Below are 20573 nucleotides of genomic sequence, written 5' to 3'. Positions count from 1 at the left end.
ATTTGTGTAATATTATATAAAGAGTAGGGTAATTTTATATTTTAGTGGAAGATAAATTTACTAAAAAAAATAGATACATTTGCGATGGACAGACTAAAATGACAAAATAGATAGATCGGTGAAGAAGGAGTATTTAATTTGAAATGTATTAGTTTTATTTTAGAGTAATACAAAAATGAGTTTTATGTGTTGGAATAGTATATATATATATATATGGCACATATTGTAGTGCTGAATTTAAAATTGAGTTAAATAACATATGATATTACTATTGACAGCATATTATTTATATAAATATAATATAAAATATATAATATAATCTCATACAATACATGTAATAATTTATTTTAGTGTATGACATTATACGTTGTAATTATGAACAAATAACACATATTTGTATCATGAACAAACTTCATTGCTCTATATTTCACCGTAACCATTTCCTTATATATATATATAGGTTAACGTGGCGATTTATAAATAGGTAGACAAGACATTGTTTCAATTAATATAAGATGTCGGTGTTATTAAATATAATACGGTGCTAATTAAATATAATCAGTATCATGATGATAATATAATAATACTCCCTCCGTCCACAAACTTACGTCCTACTTTTTTATTTGAAATGTCCAACAATTATTGTCATCTTTCTATTTTTATACACAAAATTTACTCTTTTATCCTTACTTTATTTACTCTTTCATTTTCTATACAAAAGATTAAGGACAAATTTGTCATTTTATAACAAAAACCCTAATTGCTTAAAAATGCGTGTAAATATCAAATAGGATATTAGAAAATGAACGGATGGAGTATATATTAAACAACACATGAAGATATAAATTTATACCTCACATATAAAATAGAAATGACAATACATACTATTCCCTCCATCGTTCAAATCTGTGTTCACTTTCTTTTTTGGGTTGTTATTAAAAAATATTCTTGTTACCTTTTTAAGTAAAAAATTATTACATTTTTGTACTTTTTTTTTACCATAAAATAAAAAAATAACAATTATTCCTCACTTTTATTAAAACTTGCACCCGATCAAATGAACACACATTTGCACGATGGAGGGAGAAATATTTTATATAATATGGACAATTTATTATATTTTCATATGTCATTTATAATATTTTTATATATTGATTAGGGTAATCAGTATGGTGCTAATAAATTTTCAATAAACACCCTAACCAAAGCAAATACAAGATAAGTATTGTATTAGTTGAAAGTATGTGCTATTAATTTTTTTTTTTATATAGAATGTATTATATAATTATGTTATAATCAATAATATAAAAACATCTTTAGTAATATAAAAAATAAGATTTTATTTTGAATTGTTTTTTTTTTTTTTAATAGATAGGGTATATATATTATGTAGATATATGCATATGTTTATATATATATATATATAATATTAATTGGTATTTTTAAAAAACTATTAATGAACACAATGTTTTTTTTTGTATTTATTCCTAATTGACATCATGGTAAATAAATGTCAATTATTGATTTCTTTGAATCAGTGTATTTATTTAGTGAATTTTATAGTATTATCTAAATAATTTATTGAAAATAATTTTTTATATATATAAAAAGATATCTAAAAATTATATGACAAAGAAACATGTCAAAGTAAAGAATAATAATAGCATAAAATGATGACTATGAGTTTAATTGCAATATTTGTGAAATTATACTTATATATGAAATGGGAAATGTGTTGAATAATTAAAGATCAAAGATAGACGTGTAAGCCACTCCAACTTGAAACTGTTTTTTCCTCTCATTAGAGGACAAGAATCTTCAGGTGTGTTACTTTAAGGTTTTATTTTTATTTATTTATCAATTTGACATTTGACATTTGGAAATAAAAATAATAAAAATAAAATAAAATTAGTGTTTAATTGATATTTTGAATAAAATTTAAATAATAATTTGAGATTTTAAAAATTGAATATTTTCATAATAGTGAAAGGGGAGGCGTTATTGTCTGGTCACTCTTTTATATATATATTTTATTGATTAAAAATAGTATAAAAATAAAATAACAAACTTAATGGTAGTAATTTTCGAAAATGGATATATCTATGCAGTGACGAACTAGCGGTAAAAGTTCGAGGGGATAAAATCGATTTTTTTTTTAATCGATTTAATGTTGTTTTTTTTTTATTCATAGTACACCACGGCAAAAAATTAAAAAATTGAAAAATTTAAATGTTTAAAAAAAATTCAATAAAATTACATAAAATTTAATATTTTTTTAACTATAAAAAATAAAATTTAAAGATTAAAAGTATAAATCAATAAACGGATAAAATTTTTATGATTTTTTACATTACAAAATAAAAAATTAAGAGAGACAAATTACTATAAAATATATAATTTTATTATTTTTACATAAAAAAAATACATATATTTTGAGGGTTGAATGTAGTTCCGCCCCTGTATGTATGAATAGTAGTGATTCTAAAGTATTTGGGATTTAAAATTAAAAACAAACAAATCTAATATATATTGGACACTTGAGTTTTTCATTTTAATGTGACATTTGATCAAATAAAATAAAATAAAATAAGTAACACAATATTTTATATAAAATATTATTAATTATAAAAAAAAATAATTATATAAAATATTAAGGATTTGTTTTGCAATTAAAAATTTTTTAAAAGAAAATTAAAAAACTATCAACCCGCTCAATTTCCAAATAAACACATCTAAAAAATTTATTTGGTTTATATTTGAATTTAAATTTTTTTTAATAATATTTTATAATAAAAATAATATATTTTTATTAAAAATGGTACTACCTAAATTATAAAAATAATTGATATAATTAGCATTACTAGTTGTAAAATTAACTATCAATTCAAGTTGCCCATGTTGGCCGGGCCAAGCCTACTTAATCCGGATCCAATTTAGCCAAGAAATAATCCCTAATCAATATTGGGCCATACCATAATATTTATAAATCAATATTAAAATAAAAATGTTACTTTTAATTACTTTCTACTTTTTATAGGAAAACATTATATAAAAAATAATACTGCAATTTTTTTTGATTAATAAAAAATAATAACAATATACTCCCTCCGTCCCACATATGCTACATTGTAGACAGAAATGTGTAATTAGTAGATAATTAAAAATGTATTAGTAAAAAATAATTATTCGATAATATAAATAATTATAAATTAAGATTAAGATAACTAATTAGTTTAATTAAAATTTAAAAAAATAAAATTAAAAATTTTAAAATAAAATTAAAGTGCATAATCATTTTTAAAAAAAAAAAAAAACATAGTATGTACGACGGACAGAATCGACAACGTGGATTATTCTCTCTCCATCCATACTCATTATACCATATTATTTGAACATGAAATTTTTATTTTTTAAAAAAAAAAATATATTAATATAAAATAAAATAGATAAAAATAATATTAAAATATTATGAAAAATTTATTAGACAGTACTCTTAAACATTACCTATCATTAGCTACCTTCCATTTCAGCTTAATGTCCTTTTTTTTATTTGTTTTAATAAAAAATATTTATTTCTTATTATAATAAAAATAATTCATATATTTATAAATAAAAAAAAATGCCCATGGACTCTTACAAAAATATTTATAGTATTTACATGGGCAAAAAATTGAAATCTTAAACTTTCATCGATATATAAAAAAAATACTGCTCCATTCGTCTCGCAGCACAGCTGTCATTTGATTTTTGCTTAATTCTACTTTTCTCTTTATTTGTACTATGTATTAATATAATTAACATATAAAAAGTCAATAGCAACTTTGCAGCAGCGGGACAGAGGGAATATTATTTAAGTATAACTCAGCCACACAAATTTCGCATTAATACGAAGAGACAACATATGATAATAGCCCACACTACGGACATTACTATTGACATCAGCACAAAAAATATATTTATACAGCACACATAGAATGTCTAAATTTTCGGAGCATACTATTTTATCGAATCCATTTTCCGTAAGCTTTAATCAGCACCGTAACTATTCTCAACCGTAAACAAAAATAAAAACCACAAATGAAAGGTTTTTACCATAAGCAAAATCAATGAGATACCCATTTTAACCCAAAAGTAGAGCAGATCATTACAGCAAATTATGAAGGCAGGTAGACAACACGTAAGTACTATTACATCTTTGCTCATCGACTAGCAGTTAGCAATCAATACTAAACAAAAAAAAAAAATAGTGTGCGCGAATATAATATGCCGAAAAGAAAATAAAAGAAAAGAAAGGAATCAAAACCAATCGTGTACCTCAAAACATCCTTACAGGGAAACGGCAGAATGTAATATAAATCCCTTCTCTGTCATCAACTTGCCAAAGGCTTGGAAATCGTCTTCTTGATGGCTTCGGCGTACGTTCTGTGTTGGTAAGTAAGAGTCGATTCGAGCAAGTCCCACAGCGATGTCTTTGGATCCCAACCTGAAAATTTTACAGTACAGATATTTGTCGGAAGAAATATTTTTTTGTTATAATGTAATAACATAGTTGGGCGAACGATGTCTGATTTTTACCGAGCTGCCTGTTGATTATGGTCATGTCTGGAATCCTCTTGTCACTATCGTCGTATCCTTCGCCGTAAAATTCTTTAGAGCTTACATCGATGGTGGGTTTATCCAGTAATGATTCTCCAGAGACCTTACCGTAAATCTGCCAAAACAGGGGGGTAAATATTAAGAACGGTAAAAGGTTAAAATATTGTAGGTAAAGATGTATTTGAATCACACCTGAACCATCATTTCAGCGAGCTGTTTGACAGTAACTTCGTTGTTGGGATTACCGACGTTAAATATATGTCCGTTAGCTCTAGCTGGGTTATCCTGAGTTAAATAAAAACTCTCTCAAGTTGTGGATCAAAGGATTGGGATCAAAGTCTAAAGCCGGCAAAAACTAACTCGACACGAACCCGACACGAAATAATTGGATTTAGGTTAAAGATTTCAACCCGATTATGTATACGGGTTGACACAAACCCGACACGATAATAAACGGGTCAGGTTAAGGTTGAAATTATCGACTCGAACCCGACACGACAACCTGATTCTAATACATTAATAGTGATTAATGTATTAATTATATATGTAAAATAATAATAATTTAATAATTTACTCATTAAACTAACTAAGCTCAAACCTAATTCATCGTATACATTACGTTAGAACCAATAAAAACTAACATAATACAACGACACAACAAAAATTAATTTAATCTGAATCAACGATTTCGACTTAATTATGTATACGGGTCAACACGAACCCGACACGACAATAAACGGGTCGGGTTAGAGTTGAGTAATTTAACTCGTTTAAAATATTCAACCCGGCACGAATCGACCCATTGTCGGATCAAACAACGGTTGTTCGGATGAACAAATTCGGAAAAACTTACAATCATCAAAAGAACAGCTTCAATGGCATCTTTAATGTAAACAAAGGTTCTCTGCGACTGACCACCGTCAACGAGCTTCAAGGGTTCTCCACGTAGAAGATTCTACAAAGGTAAACAAATTCAAATTAAGTCGGAATGAGCTGTTTGTTGATAATTGAAATGAGCGCAAGATTGGTTTTACGTTGCTGAAGCAAGCAAGGACTCGTGGAACACCCTCACTTGGACCGTCGATTCCGGGGATGAAATCCATTCTGGGACCAATCCAGTTGAAGGGCCTCACGATCGTAAATTCAAGCCCATTTTCAGCACCCTCGGCTGTAATAGAGAGAAATTAGATTATTACAATGTAATGCAAGATCGATGAAGTTAATGGACAGTGGACCATAAATGCCTATAAATGAAAGACGACGAACTCACCATATACTAATCTCTCAATCAACTGCTTTGCACATGCATATGACCACCGCTGCTTCTCGATGGGACCAAATATACAAGGGGAGGCATCTTCCTTAAGAATGTAATAATTGGGGTCCTGATGCAAGATAACAAATTATCATTCAGATATCAAAATCACAAAACAGGCTAACTGAATCAAAGAGAAATATAAGTTAAAATCTAGTCGACTATCCCAAACACATTAGAAATTCAAGAAAAGAAACCGCTTTTGCATATGATGTATAAAGAAAATAAAATGACATAAAAATTGGTCAATGACAGTTTAGTTCTTAACCCATCGAATGGAAAACGATGAAATAACACAAAACATATTAGTTTCAGTTCCTCGACATCTACATGGTTCTCTGGAGAAGAATTAGATTCCTCAACCTGATCAGAAAGAGCTTGAAGAAAATCATTTCTAAATTATTGACAAATTTTGCATTCCTTAAATGTTGAAATTAGCAATCCCCATGCTCTGTGGAGCCGTGAAGGTATTAGATACATGATAGCAAACTCAACTAAACTAACAAGATTCATAGGCAGCGATAACTTTCAAGCCACGAAAGAGACATGAATCCTGCATAAATATCGATGCACAAGAACTAAACATGCTGATGCACCTACAAAGCCTCAAAATTCAGGCTCCAAAGTAACTTCAAAAAACACTCAGATGCACGAAAAATACCAATTAAAAAATCAAATTTAATAGCAAGAACAAGATTGCTAAGGTGAGTATAAAAAATCAATAAACATTTGTCTCTATATCAAACCACCACATCACAAAGAGGTCAATGTCAGAAATTGACAGCTGTGTATAAAGTCATGCCAAATCAAGAAAATTAGATCCTCAAGCTGGAGAATCAAATCTAATCAAGAAAACTATAGAAAATTGAAAGCAGAGTCTCACCTGCCGCAATGGACTATCTTTGGGCAAAAAGCTACCAATTGTTTTCCCATAAACTTCACAAGTGGAGAAATGAATGAGCCTTTTCCTATTTTCCGAACAATATTTAACCTAAACCACATGCGAATTAAAGGTAACCGATCAATTTATCAAATCGAAAACGACGGAAAACTTAAGACTTGTAATTCAGAAGCACCACCACTTACCACAGGAAGAGCATCAATGAAGTTGCTGTAGATTGTGTCCAATGGCCGAGTGTTGTAATCTGCCGGAGTGCATATAGCAGCAAGATTTATGGTCTAAGTCAAAGGAAAACTCCAGATTCAGTCCAAATCAACATTAATCATACTGATAAAGACATTTAAAAATCATATAGTTTAGAAAATGAATCACTGTCGACGAATCCGTTGCATATAAACAAACCAAATTGAAGATAAACAGAGTAGGTTTTTCATAAGCTAAGCTATAAGCATCAAGGTAAGATCCATAAAGATCCACAACTTCAAATCAGGATCTAAATAAGGAACTATGAATTCTTAGAAATCCGATTACGATTATTGCATAAAACTCCAGACGACATAACATCGATTCGAAAGCAGGAAAACCTAAAATCAGAACAAACAAAAAGGAAGCACAAAATCCAGATCCGAAACCACAATTTCTACCGAAAGCAAGTGAAATGCAGGAAAAATGAGAAGAATATCAGAAAACTCACAAGATCCGCCATGCGGATCAGGCCTTCGAGGCGAGAGTCGTTCTTGATGTTAAGGCGGTGGAACTGGATGCGGTCGGCCCAAGGCAAGGAGGAAGGTTCGAGAAGGTGACGAATCTTGTCGTTATAGACGTCGACGGCAAACACCTTGTGCTCCGTCTCCTCCATGAGCTTCTCACAGAGATGCGAGCCGATGAAACCCCCAGCGCCAATCATGCATATGGTTATCGGCTTGATCGGATTCCCGTCCAGATCTACTCTCCCGGTCGCCATTTTTCCGATTTTGGTATCAGATTTTCAGCCTGAGAGAATCTGCGATTTGCGTGTGGATTGGTGAATTGGATGGAGATTTCAGTGGCGCAGAGAGGAGAGGATAGTGGCGTCCTCTACTTATATGTATAATGATGATGACGACGACGGCAAGTTGCGAAGGAAATTGTTGAGAGAGAAAGAGATAGAGAGAGAAAGAGATTTGGCAGGAAGGCAGAAGCTGTGGCCGTACTGCTTTCCATTTCTATTTCCTACGCGCAGTGCACTGTGCTTTTCGCGTCACGCGCCCTCTGCTGATGCCACGTGGACTTCCAAGTTTATGGTAAGGGTGAGTTGGATGGGAAAGTAGTGTTTTTTAGCCCAAATTCTCAATAATTCAAACTTTTCACTTATGGTGTATTTGTTTGGATTTTGAGTTGGAATTTGGATAGTAAAAATTATAAATTTGAATAATTATATGATGTGATATAAATAGGTGTTAATGTGATATTTTGAATGGAAAATTAATTTTTAGTATAATATAAAAAATAAAAAATAAGTGCTTGATTTGATATTTTTGAAAAAAAAAAAATGAAATAAATAATGTAAATCCAATCAATTCTCCAAAACAAATACACCCTTAATTTTTTCTTGTAGTGTTATACTCGTTCATATTTTTAATATATTTGTTTTAGATGTGAAAGTAATGTCTTTTAGCCCAAATTCTTAATAATTCAAAATTTTCATTTAATGTTTTCTTGTAGTGTTACACTTGTTCATTTTTTTAATATATTTGTTTCGTGATCCGTAAGGAATGACCTGGTGATATAGGGGTTAGATTTGTGACCGTGAGGTCATGAGTTCAAACTGGGGGTTGGTTACTAAAAATGAAAATAAGATTATTGTTTTAAGATGAACAAAAATGATGAAATGACTATTGTTCCCATAGGAAATGTTTTATTTTCATTTTCATCCCAAAATAAAGATATTATTTTCTAATTTAGTAATTGTATTATATACATAACATAATAAATACTCTTTCAACTTTCAAAATATTATACAAATATCATTTGTATAATATAATATAATACTAATATTTAAAAATTTGCATGCAAAAAATAAAAGTTACTCTCTTTATGGGAAGAGGAGTATTAATTTTTTTCTATGATCTACCCTTAAGAAAGTAGAGTGTACACAAGATCGTTAATAATGTAAATTTTAAAATTAACATATTTTATCTATTATTGGTGCATGTCGTATACATTTTGTTAAATGTGTGAGAGTTTGATGCACATTTTAGAAAAGATTAGAGGTATCACGCAATTTGTAAATCACATAATAGAATTGGATAGAGTTTTTTCAAAATACATGTAAATTTTGGGCAATTCAGCCGTTGCTTTATTAGTAAGAATATTACTATAATAAGGGTGTGTTTGTTTTGTGAAATTATTTGAAGTGGTATTTTTATGTAGGTATAGAAAATTGTGAAATTGCTATAATAAGGGTGTGTTTTTTTTATGAGATTATTTGAAGTGATATTTTTTTATCAACATACCTTTTTTTCCTCCCAGAGGTGCTGGTTCGAGATCTTATTAGCTTTATTTACGGATAAGAAAGCTATAAGTAATGCAACTATGAATCTCATTGAAAGTTTGATCGAAAAACTCTATGCATCCTCTATCTTTTAGATGAAATTCAATCAAACACATCCACTTCTGAAGACGCGGATATTGAACTATGAAAGGGAAGCTAAACAAAGAGAAAAAAATGCCCAAATAGAGAGGCCTATTACGATAATACACGCATCTTCACAGACCAATAACTATGAGATCAACCCCTTTATTCTGAGGTGACGGAGGGATCGGGCTATTTTCCTTTTGTGTGGATCAAACTAAATCTCTCTATACAACAAAGTTGAATTTACAGACGGAGATTTATCATCCCTACAGGATTAAATCCCGAGTTATTGCAAAGTAAAAAAACCGAGTATCATTTCGTTGAGCAGTAGTCACATCTTGTCATTATTATGTGTGACAAATAAAATACTTTTAAAATTATCGACATAATTTTCTATATATCATATAAAAAAACCAAACTAAAACACTAGAAAATAAATTTATATAATAATAATAATAATAATAATAATACTCGTCCCATGAAATTAGTCCAGTTTCTTTTGGGTATGCAGTTTAAAAAATATTGTGTTAGTAGTTAATTAGTTTGATTAATGGATGTAATAAAATGTTATATTAAATATTTTTTATTTGATAAAATGTTAAATTAAAAGTTAAAATATTTTTTATTTTAATTTTTAAATATTGAAATTTTTATTTACTGATATTATTTAAAAAAATAATAATAATTGTATTTATTGTAAATCAATACATGTATTTAGATAAAAAAAATAATAATAATAATTTTAATAACTTAAATATAATTTATACAATAAAAAATTGTAATAAAAAAAATTATATAAACATTACATAAAAATTTTCGAATTTGGTTGTTGTTAGAGATAGTTCGTTATGATATACCAAATTTAATATCACATTGCATACATACGGTACAAAATTTTTGGTATGATATTTTACCATACCGTACAAATATTTTGGTATACCGAATTTGTGATTAAAAAATACTAAATTACGGAAATAACATGCATACTCGTAAAAAAAAATATATTGAAAAAATTTCAAAATTTTGATACAATATGATTTTTTTTTGTATGATAACGATATACAATAAGATATTTTCAGTGTATATAGATAATTAAAAAAATTGGTATTTTTGTATATACTGATTATTTGATACAATATCGATATTTTTTTAATAAATTAAAAAATTTGGTACGGTAAACAATTATTTCGATATTTTCGGTATACTATCTCAAATCATCTCTAACTGAATTATATACACAGTATTAGAATATAATATTTTACGTCAAATACCGAAATTAAAAATAAGTTTATAATTTAGCTTTATAAATAAGTTCTTTTTTTTTGAACAAAGAAAAAAAATAATATCAAATCTTATTTATAATTAATTTTTCAGTCATAAATTTTTAAATCAAATATAAAATTTTATTATATATTACATTAAAATTTAATTTTAAAATTAAATGAATATTTATATATATAATATTAAATATTTATTATTTTTATTATTTAAAATTTTAGTCAAACTTCTAAATTTACAATTAACAAATAATAAAATTAAAGATATTAGTAAGTTAATAAAATATAGTTAAATTTTTTTAATTAGAAGTATTAGTTATTAATTATTACTAAAAAAAAAAAGTGAACTAATTTTATAAAACAATTAAAAACAAAATGGAGGAAGCAATAATGTAGGCGTAGGCAATAGCTTGGTTTGGAGTTTGCATAGGTGACAGCTAAGCAAAATGAATCAATACAGATGTGTTTGATTAGTCATCTCCACCTGCATTTTGCTCTGTCCACTCCCAACTTGCATTTAATTAGATTTTTAGTACATTGTATTACATAATTATCAATTTTAGTATAATTAATATATATATATTTTATCGAAATTGGTTTTATTTAAATTAAAATTTATTAATTTTAGTATCATAATATTTGACAGAAATAAATACGATTGTGTCCATGCTCTTGTTCATCTTCATATTCTAAACATGGTTGTGTTTCTGCTCATGTTTCGTATTTCTACCTATATTTACGACTTTGTTCTCAACATGATCATATTCTAGATTATATTCACGGTTCTGTTTTGAATATGATCATATTCGTTATCATTTCTATTTTTTTTATTCATATTATTCATGGTTTTCTGTCCCGCCATAAATGATTTATTTTTTTTTATTTGTCCAGTAAAAGATGATTCATATATATTATTAGTATATTTATTCATCTTAAACATAATTAACAGATATAAATCAATTTAATTAAAATTTCTAACTTCTTAAGCATATCAGTTATTCAAAACTCTTTTATTTCTATATCTTTCTTCAATAAACAAATATTTTCATTATAAAACTTCTATTTTTTTTAAAAAAAATTAGTTTTAAATTAATTATAAATAAATATATATTTTTATTTATTTATATTATATAAAATTTTATTATCTACAAAATAATATTCATCTTGCATATATTTTATTAAGATATAACCCTAAAAGTATTTATATATCAACAACACTACTCATATAAAAAAATAATAAAATAATATCATAACTTATTATTCTCTTCGTCTCACTTAATTCGTTCATTCTTTCTATTTCCGTCCGTCCCACATAATTTGTCATTTCCTTTGAAAATATAATTATACACTTTAATTATATTTTAAAATTCATAATTCATAATTTTTTATTTTAATTAAACTATTTAGTCATGTAAATTTTATCTATAATTATTTTTATTAAATCATAATTATTTTCACTAATACACATTTTAATTACATACTAATTATACAATATATAAAACTCTGTACTTAAGCTAAATGAGAGAAAATAACTAGACGGAGAGAATAATTTACACTATCATACCTTATCTCTAACCAAAAGGATCATTCTTATGGGAAGAGCCGAGTATCTAGTACTCCCTCCGTTCCAAAAATCGCGTAAAAGTTGAGTTCGACACATAAATTTAGCTGGGTGGTATTAAGTGAGGCAATTTAAAATAATTTGAAAATTAAATGATATAATTCGAGGGAAAAATGTATATATAATTTTTTTATTTGAGTGATGTGATAGGTATAATGAAATGTATTTATATAGGGTATATTTTTTTAGCATAATTTTTTCAAATTTTACTATTTGGACTCTGAACTTTTCGAAAAAAATTATTTTCGTATCAAACTCAAATCAAATTTTTTTCAAATTCATCAAAAAAAAAAATACACCCATAATTAATTATTTTTAAATTTAAAATTATTATAGTGAATTTTAAAAAACAAAATAAAAAAAATATATTTGTGCTTTTGAGCAGGAAGAAATAGTTTTATATTTAGCCCTATTTAGCAAATGTAAGGATTTAAACCTTAAACTTAAATGATTGTGGTGGGACCTCAAGTCCAGATAAATCCACACCGTTGGTTCATGAGATTCGACGTGTGGACCCCACCGGCGGTAGCTAATTAAAAATTTTCAGATCATTGCCAGCCACCGACAGCGCCCCCCACGCGCATCAGGCGCGTATAGATCATTTCCCACATAATTCTTTTTTAATAAAAAAAAAATATGTTTATATAATAATTTATATAGTAAAAATAATTATAAATTACGATCAAAATAATTAAATTTTTTAATTATAATTAGAAAATTGAAAATTTAAATATTATTAAAATATATAATAATTTTTTAAAAAATAAAAAATAAAACAGACGAAAATAAAAAATAAAAAATAAAACATACAAAGTATATTATTTACACTTTATCAAAAAAATATATTCTCTTATAAAATATTATATTAAATATTATTCCCGTCATTCATATTTTTCGTTTTCTTTAATAAAAGAATACTTAGTTTCTCTATTTTTTTATTTCAAAAAATAAAAATTCAATTTTTAGTCAAATAGTCAAAAGGAACACACAAGACTATTTTAATATCAAATTTGGGCCTGGGCTTGATTCTATGCCTTCATATGGGCCCAACTCGAACGCAATAATAAAAACCCAACTCTAGAATGGGCCTGTTTATATCATTTTTTAATTTTTATTTATTTTTTTCAGATTGAAAATTCAATTTGATTGGTTGGAATGAGACAAATTGATTCATACTTATATATGTTTGAGTAAAAAAACATTAAGGCGAGATTTTAATGAATTTTTTTGAATTTGATGAATTTTTTATGGATTGTAAAATAATTTTTTTGTGAATATATATTAATTATATAAATTTATATCAAACAACAAATTTTATAAATATAATAAATAATTATTAATAAGATAATATATAATATTAATAAATAATACTTCCTCCGTTCCATAATAAAATATCTATTTTTCCATTTTAGTTCGTCTCATAACAAAGTATCCATTTATTTTTTAGTAACTCTACTTCTACCTAACATTACAAATACCCGCTTCCAATATATTACACAAATGTCATTACCTTTATATAATACATAGGTTATTTTAGTCATTTCTACTTTATTCCTACCATATCCCAATATAATACTAATATTTTTAAAACTACGTGCAAAAAGCAAAATATTTAGTTTCGGGACGGAGGGAGTATATAAGTATTAATAAATAATATATACGTATTTACTTTTTATATAAAAAGGTTATATTAAAATAAATAATTTACAATTTAAAGAAAAAATATTAAAATAAATAAATAAATATTAACTAACGGTTCAACAAAAAATATATATTTAAATATCTATTTCACGATTATCGTAATGATAATACAGTGTATTCGATAATTGAAAAGAAAAGACGACAATAATACATTATTTTGATAATAATATTTTTTAAAATTATATTTATAATATAAAAATATATATTTAAAAAAAATTCATAATAATTTGCTAATATATTTTAGTTTTAAATTATTATTTTTATTAAAAATTATAATAATAGTAATAAATATTATCATATTATTAATCACATATACAACAACAACAATAATAATAATAATAATAATAATAATAATAATAATAATAATAATAATAATAATAATAATTTTAAGAATATATGAAAAAAAAAAAAGAGATTCTTTCCTATACAAAATTTTCACAAAAATCCATTAAAATTCAGACTTTCAAAGTCTCTCAGGATTTTAAAAGATTTTTAAAAGTCTCAATTGAATACCTCTAGATTTTAAAAAAAATTTTAAAAATCTACACCCGGATTTTGAAAGTCCAATAAAATTCTACAAAAATTTATATTGAATACACCCCCTAAATACCAATTTGAGACTTCATTAATTAAACCAAACAAGCCTTTAAAAACTGCTGCAAATAATTCAACAAATTTAGGCAAATTAAATGAATACCCCCAACAACAATTAGGGGTGGACAAAGAAATCAAACCTTAACTTTCGAATCATTTTTATTAACAGAAAAAATTCGATTTGATTACAAATACAGTTCAATTCAATTTCAATTTTTGATATTTTTCGGTACGATTTCAGTTAATCGATCCGAATAGATTTATATTACCTCTGTCTTGTTCTAAAAATCTCATTTACTATATCAAAACACAGTAAAAAAAAATTACAAAAATACTTCTGTTAATGTCTTATAATACTAATAGAAAAACATTTGTACCAAAAAAAAAAAGTAAAAATTGTACAAATATAAAAAAATTTTAATTGTTAAGTAGAATGAACTAAAATTTCTATTAATTATTATATTATGTTCGATTTCGATTCAGCCTATCAGAATATTTGCAAATATTGTTATTTAATTAAATTTTAATTACTTTAATGTATTTTATTTTTTTATTTCAATTCGATTCGAAATATTATCAGAAATTTTCGGGTCGATTCAAATACCAAATATCTTCATATATGCAAATACCCGTACTTGCCCACAAAGATCATAAAAAAAAGGGAAATAAATTGTAAGAAGAATATTATGAACCCACAAAGATCGAAGTTAAAAGAGTCGAATGCAAGTCTCTGATTACAGTTTTAAAAAGGGTTCAAAAAATTCACACATCACAGCAAATATCACTACCCAACAAGTATTGATCCAACTGTAAAATTTCCAATAGAACAAGAACACATACACATACCTGATCACAAATCGACTCCGCCGTCCCGTCGTTGTCGTGTGTTAGCGTTGTTCATCCGTAACTCTATTCGCTTCCCTGTTCGAGTCGCAACAATCGAAAAATGAATTTGTCAAAACAATCGAACGAGCGAGCCAAAGCACAATTACCAGGTCAATGGTTCTCAGCCATCCGTTGCTTCACGGGCGTAACACTCGCCGGAAGTTTATCTTCCGCGAAAGGCTCTTTCTTACAGTCGATCACCATGTTACTGACTCTGACTTCCATCGCCTCCCTCTCGTCCCTATCGGAATTTTTTGAACTTTTGGCGCCGTCTAAATGGAGTTTTCTTGGAGGGGGGGGTGGTACCTGCTGAGGGATAGCTACCATCCATGGGTGGTTAAGGCACTGGGCTGCCGTCAGCCTTTTGTTGGGGTAGAAGTCGAGTATTTGAACGAGGAAATCGGACATTCTGGTAGCTTCTTGTTCGCAGAAATTGTATTTTTCCATAAGAACCTTATCGAGAGGCCAGAATCTTAATCGTCGGATATGCCTCAAATCTCCATATTTATTGAACAGTAAAGGTGAATGGCGCCCGACCAAGGCAACCTGCTGTAATGATTTGAAGTTTCTTTTCAATACGGGAGGAACTCGATTTTTTTGTAATAAATAGATATAAGTTATTTCTCACCTTCTTAGGCATCGGGCCGAGAAGCTCCATCATCAAGGCCAAGTGATCCTTCGGAAAACATAGAGAAAAACAATCAACTAAAATCATAGAGGAAAGCAAGTAGATATGCATATTACGAATGAATTTTAAGGCCAACAATAGAACATTGAAGATAAGGAAGTTAAGGGTGTGTTCGTTTACAAAATTTTCCCCAAAATTTACGATTCATTAAATTTTTTTTCTCCCAAAAACATCAAATCAAACACCTATTTTTTATTTTTTATACTCCCTCAATCCCACTTAATTTGTCAATTCTTTCTATTTCCATCCGTCCCTAGAAATATAATTATACAATTTAATCACATTTTAAAATTCATAATTTATAATTTTATTATTTTAATTAAACTATTTAGTCATCTCCGTGCCTAAGCTAAAAGGGACAAATTAGCTGGGACGGAGAGAGTATAATACTAAAAATCAATTTCACATTCAAAACATCACATCAACTACTTATATCGAATCATACAACTATTCCAATTCAAAATTTTTTATAATTTAAATCTAAATTCAAAATCCAAACTCCCAAACAAACACATAGAGTGACACGAACATTACAGCGTACCTCATCCCGGGAATATTTACCGCCGCTATGTGGATCGAATAGAACTTCGCCCGTCGCAAGCTCGAAGCAAATGCAAGCAAACGACCACATATCTGCGGACGTGGAGTACTTGGATCCTATAATTACCTCGGGGCACCTGTACTGTCGTGTTTGAATCTCAGAGGTGAATTGTTTGTATGTCCAGCAAGCATTTCCGAAATCAACTAGTTTACATTTCAGTTCAACTTCAGCCAAGAGCTTCCGTCTCAATGATCGGCTACCCCTCTTGTGGCCCCGACTTTCTTCAAATTCGTTGTCTGCTTTACGGCTACTCGTGGCTTTAGTAGCAGAAACACTATCCGGCTCTTCAATTACCCCAACGTTCGGCTTATCACCCTGATGAGAATCTTCAGGTTCACTTATTTCATCATCTTGATCGATTTCCTCCTTCCCAACAAATCTCTGAGCTGCTCGTTTCGCCTTTTTCCGGATTTTCTTTTTCTGGTTCTTAGTTAGATCTCTGTACGGGCTCTTACCATCTCGAGAAGCTTCTGTCACAATCTTGTTTCTACTAGATGGAAGAATAAGGGGTGCGCCTGATTTCCTTGGATCTTTTGCTGGATCGATCATCGACAAAAGGAGTACGTTCTCAGGTTTCAGGTCTGTGTGTATGATTGATAACTGTCGATGCAGATAATCCAATCCGACCAAAATGTGGAAACAAATTTCTCTAACCATGTGAAGGGGAATCCCTCTGTAGTCCGAATACTTGATAAGGGTCAAAAGATTATCGCCCAAGTACTCAAAAACCATACATACGTGATGCCCGTTTGGCCCTGAATGCTTGAAGTGATCTAGAAGCTTCACCACACATTTTTTATCTTCCAAATCGCCCTCGGCTAACTGCTTTAAGATGGTAATTTCATCCATTGCTGCTTCTGTGTAGTGTTGTGCACTCTTTTGGATTTTCAGAGCTACATAGATCTACAAACATATATGAAAAAGGGAAAGAATCAACAATTTTTATTACAATAGATAGTTGGATCATACACTTTAATTGTTGCAAAAATCTAAATAGGTTATAGTGATTCGTATGTAAATACACAATGACCAAGCAAAATAAAAAAATACTATTCAGACAAAAACCACTGTTGTTTAACTGTTCAAACATTTATGGTAAAAAAGACTTCCTTTCTTGCTCAAAGTATGTGTTTCTTTAGCTCTTCCTACACCAATAACCTACTACATAAGAATTTTGGTTCTTACTTCGACTAAAAAGTGTTATTGTTACACATGCAATGAAATTCTGCTAGACATTCACCGAAATGTAAACATACTGTTCGAGTACAACCTAAACAAAAGACATAGTATAAACAACTCAACAATTCTTTGAAACGTAATGCCAAGTTAGCAAACTATTTCAATTTCACTTTAATATTTTCGAAGAATCTTTCTTTCAACGTGAGAGAAAGAGCATAGGGTGAAGCTAAACCATTGAAGAATAACACTATGGCACTTTAAGGATGTGTATAGTTACAGAACTACTTCATGTTGTAATTTTAAATATAAAATAAAAGATTGACAAATCAATTGTATGCATCTCATCTACTTCAGGGAAACTATAAAATAACAATGATTGGTAAAAGGTCGGGAAAGCTAAACCGAATGTAGAATTAGAGAATAATTTTTTGTGGTGTGACAGTTTTATGCAGCACAATTGTAGGATGTGTTAGTTTGTGTTTTTTGTTTTTAAGGTAAAATTAGTTGTAAAAAGCAAACTGTTAAGAGCTTGTTTCATTATGTTTTCAGTATGTTGTAAACCTATCTTCGTCTATTTCCCAGATATATTCAAATACATATTTTAAACCAGAATTAGTTTTCTCTATAATATACTGGCAATTCTGCATACTTGGTCAGTACGCAACTTATGAAAAGAGATATAAATCATATCAGACCAAGTTTAATTCATAAAATTAGGTATTTTCGTGTACAATTTATATAATGTGTTTAAATTATAATACCCTATCCTATCAAGAAACATATTACTTATTTCTGTATCAATATAAAAACATTTATGTTAGAATCAAATAGAAAATAAATGAGAAAATGGGAAGTTAGAAACACAGAATTTAGTCAAAGAATCAAAATCACATGTAGATATCTAGATATATAAACTTGCTTTGTAAAGATCAAATACGCAAACTTTCATTCTAACAATATGGTATAAAGAAGATAAGTTAATACAGAAATTCTATATATAAACTGGGAAATGAAGTGATGGTGTGGAAGAATATACACATCTCGTTGTATAGGGGTAATTCTAGGGATGGCAGCAGAGTGGGCACTCACGAACACCTGCGCCACAGGGGAGATAATGGGATGGATGTTAGCTATGGGTGGATAGATGGGCGAAGGGGCATACTTTTGCTCCACTTTGAACTGAGGGCAGACAGGGCATACCCCCCGCCCCATTTCCACTTCCTCCCATGCATTCTATTCTCACACACACACACACATACTATTGAAATTTATTAAGACATCATATATGCTGAACAAAAAACTAAATTATAAACTCGTCATAAATTTATATAAACTTAAATGAGCTTATAACTGAACATTGAGAATCTACATCGCACAAAGGTATATATATATTACGTTAATGATAGTAATCGATATAAAATTGTCATATTTACTAGTTTCATAAACGTCAGCATACGAAAGACTTCTAAATTATTTGCAATTTCTATTTTGCAAAAACCAAAACTTTTCACAAAACAATTTTTTGTATCCAGCATTATTATGGAATAGCGCACAGATTGGAGTGTAGATGCCCACGCCATTGCCATCCTTTGTAACTCATATTGTTTTATATATATATATATATATATAATATATATGAAAAGGGCGTTATTTATATGAAGAGCATACCAAATAAATGCAATTCCTAATTTCAAGAAGTCCCAACTGCAGGTATTGAATCCAAAAACAAAGCTCAAAGATTTCCTATTTTCAGTGTTTCAAATTCTTGATTGTAGACTTCGACCTACAAATCTCTACAAAGATGCCAAAAACTCTTCATAAATCCAACAACTCGTCATAAGAAGTAATTCATAACATCAGCGGCGAACAGCTCGAACAAATACAAACCAAAAGTCACAGTCATAAGAGATTTTCCAGAATCGAAAACCTATCCGAACAAATTCAAAGGCAGCAGAATTTTCTAGAAATAGAACTCACAGATTTATGAGTGTCCCAGCCCAGCCAGACGGTGGAGAAGTGACCCCAGCCGAGCTTGCTCTGAACAACATATCTCCCATGCTTGAAGGTGTCTCCGATCCGCACGGCGTGGTAGCCACCGCGGCGGTATTCCTCGGTGCCCTCATCTTCCGATGTGCAGTCACTTGACTCAGTCCGATCGTTACCATTATTGAAGTCCTCAGATAGCAACTCCGCCTCCACCTCCGCCGCCGCCATGAATCTAAATCTGGAGCAGATTCAAAGTGAGATCTCGAAAGGCGTGTACCAGAATCCTCTCGTCTCGCCTCCGTGCCACAGACGCAGGCAGGCGAGAGTGAAATTAGGGTTTTTTTTACCTTTAATTCAAATGGAAGAGTCCAGCCAGCAGTTGTAGTGACGTTATATTTTATACTCACCTTTTTTAAAAAATAATAATAATAAAAAAAATTATAGATTAATATTTCCTAAGTCCCATGTAATATGGGTGTACTACTGTAGACACACGACAATTTAGGTAAAGTATAATTAGTAAGTAATTAAAGAGTGTATTAGTAAAAATAATTATTATTTAGTAAAAATAATTATAGATTAAAATTAAGATAAATAAATAGTTTAATTAAA

The 20573-nt window shown here is 28.9% G+C and overlaps 2 protein-coding genes across 5 annotated transcripts; both read right to left on the bottom strand.

Moving 5' to 3' along the window:
* Nucleotides 1-4094: 4094 nt before the first annotated feature.
* Nucleotides 4095-7893, bottom strand: LOC127253738 (UDP-D-apiose/UDP-D-xylose synthase 2-like). Its single transcript, XM_051278480.1, has 9 exons — nucleotides 7507-7893; nucleotides 6998-7090; nucleotides 6795-6902; nucleotides 5867-5981; nucleotides 5631-5764; nucleotides 5450-5551; nucleotides 4789-4881; nucleotides 4576-4711; nucleotides 4095-4483 (listed from the first exon to the last, which is right to left on the bottom strand). The coding sequence occupies exons 1-9, from the start codon at nucleotides 7774-7776 to the stop codon at nucleotides 4371-4373; spliced, it is 1164 nt and encodes a 387-aa protein (XP_051134437.1). The 5' UTR covers nucleotides 7777-7893; the 3' UTR covers nucleotides 4095-4370.
* Nucleotides 7894-15288: 7395 nt separating this feature from the next.
* LOC127253703 (uncharacterized) lies at nucleotides 15289-20325 on the bottom strand. Of its 4 annotated transcripts, XM_051278419.1 has the most exons (5): nucleotides 19953-20325; nucleotides 16737-17699; nucleotides 16136-16183; nucleotides 15615-16056; nucleotides 15289-15543 (listed from the first exon to the last, which is right to left on the bottom strand). In XM_051278419.1, the coding sequence occupies exons 1-4, from the start codon at nucleotides 20187-20189 to the stop codon at nucleotides 15619-15621; spliced, it is 1686 nt and encodes a 561-aa protein (XP_051134376.1). In that variant the 5' UTR covers nucleotides 20190-20325; the 3' UTR covers nucleotides 15289-15543; nucleotides 15615-15618. The 4 variants fall into 4 exon arrangements, with proteins under 4 accessions (XP_051134376.1, XP_051134374.1, XP_051134377.1 ...); XM_051278417.1 differs by having other exon boundaries at nucleotides 15289-16056; XM_051278420.1 differs by having other exon boundaries at nucleotides 15289-16053.
* Nucleotides 20326-20573: the final 248 nt, after the last annotated feature.

This window comes from Andrographis paniculata, unplaced genomic scaffold, assembly GCF_009805555.1.
Source record: "Andrographis paniculata isolate CXL003 unplaced genomic scaffold, ASM980555v1 Contig51END, whole genome shotgun sequence".
NCBI lineage: Eukaryota > Viridiplantae > Streptophyta > Magnoliopsida > Lamiales > Acanthaceae > Andrographis > Andrographis paniculata.
The sequence above is the reverse complement of the archived record's forward strand: the minus strand, read 5'-3'. Positions and strand labels throughout refer to the sequence as shown.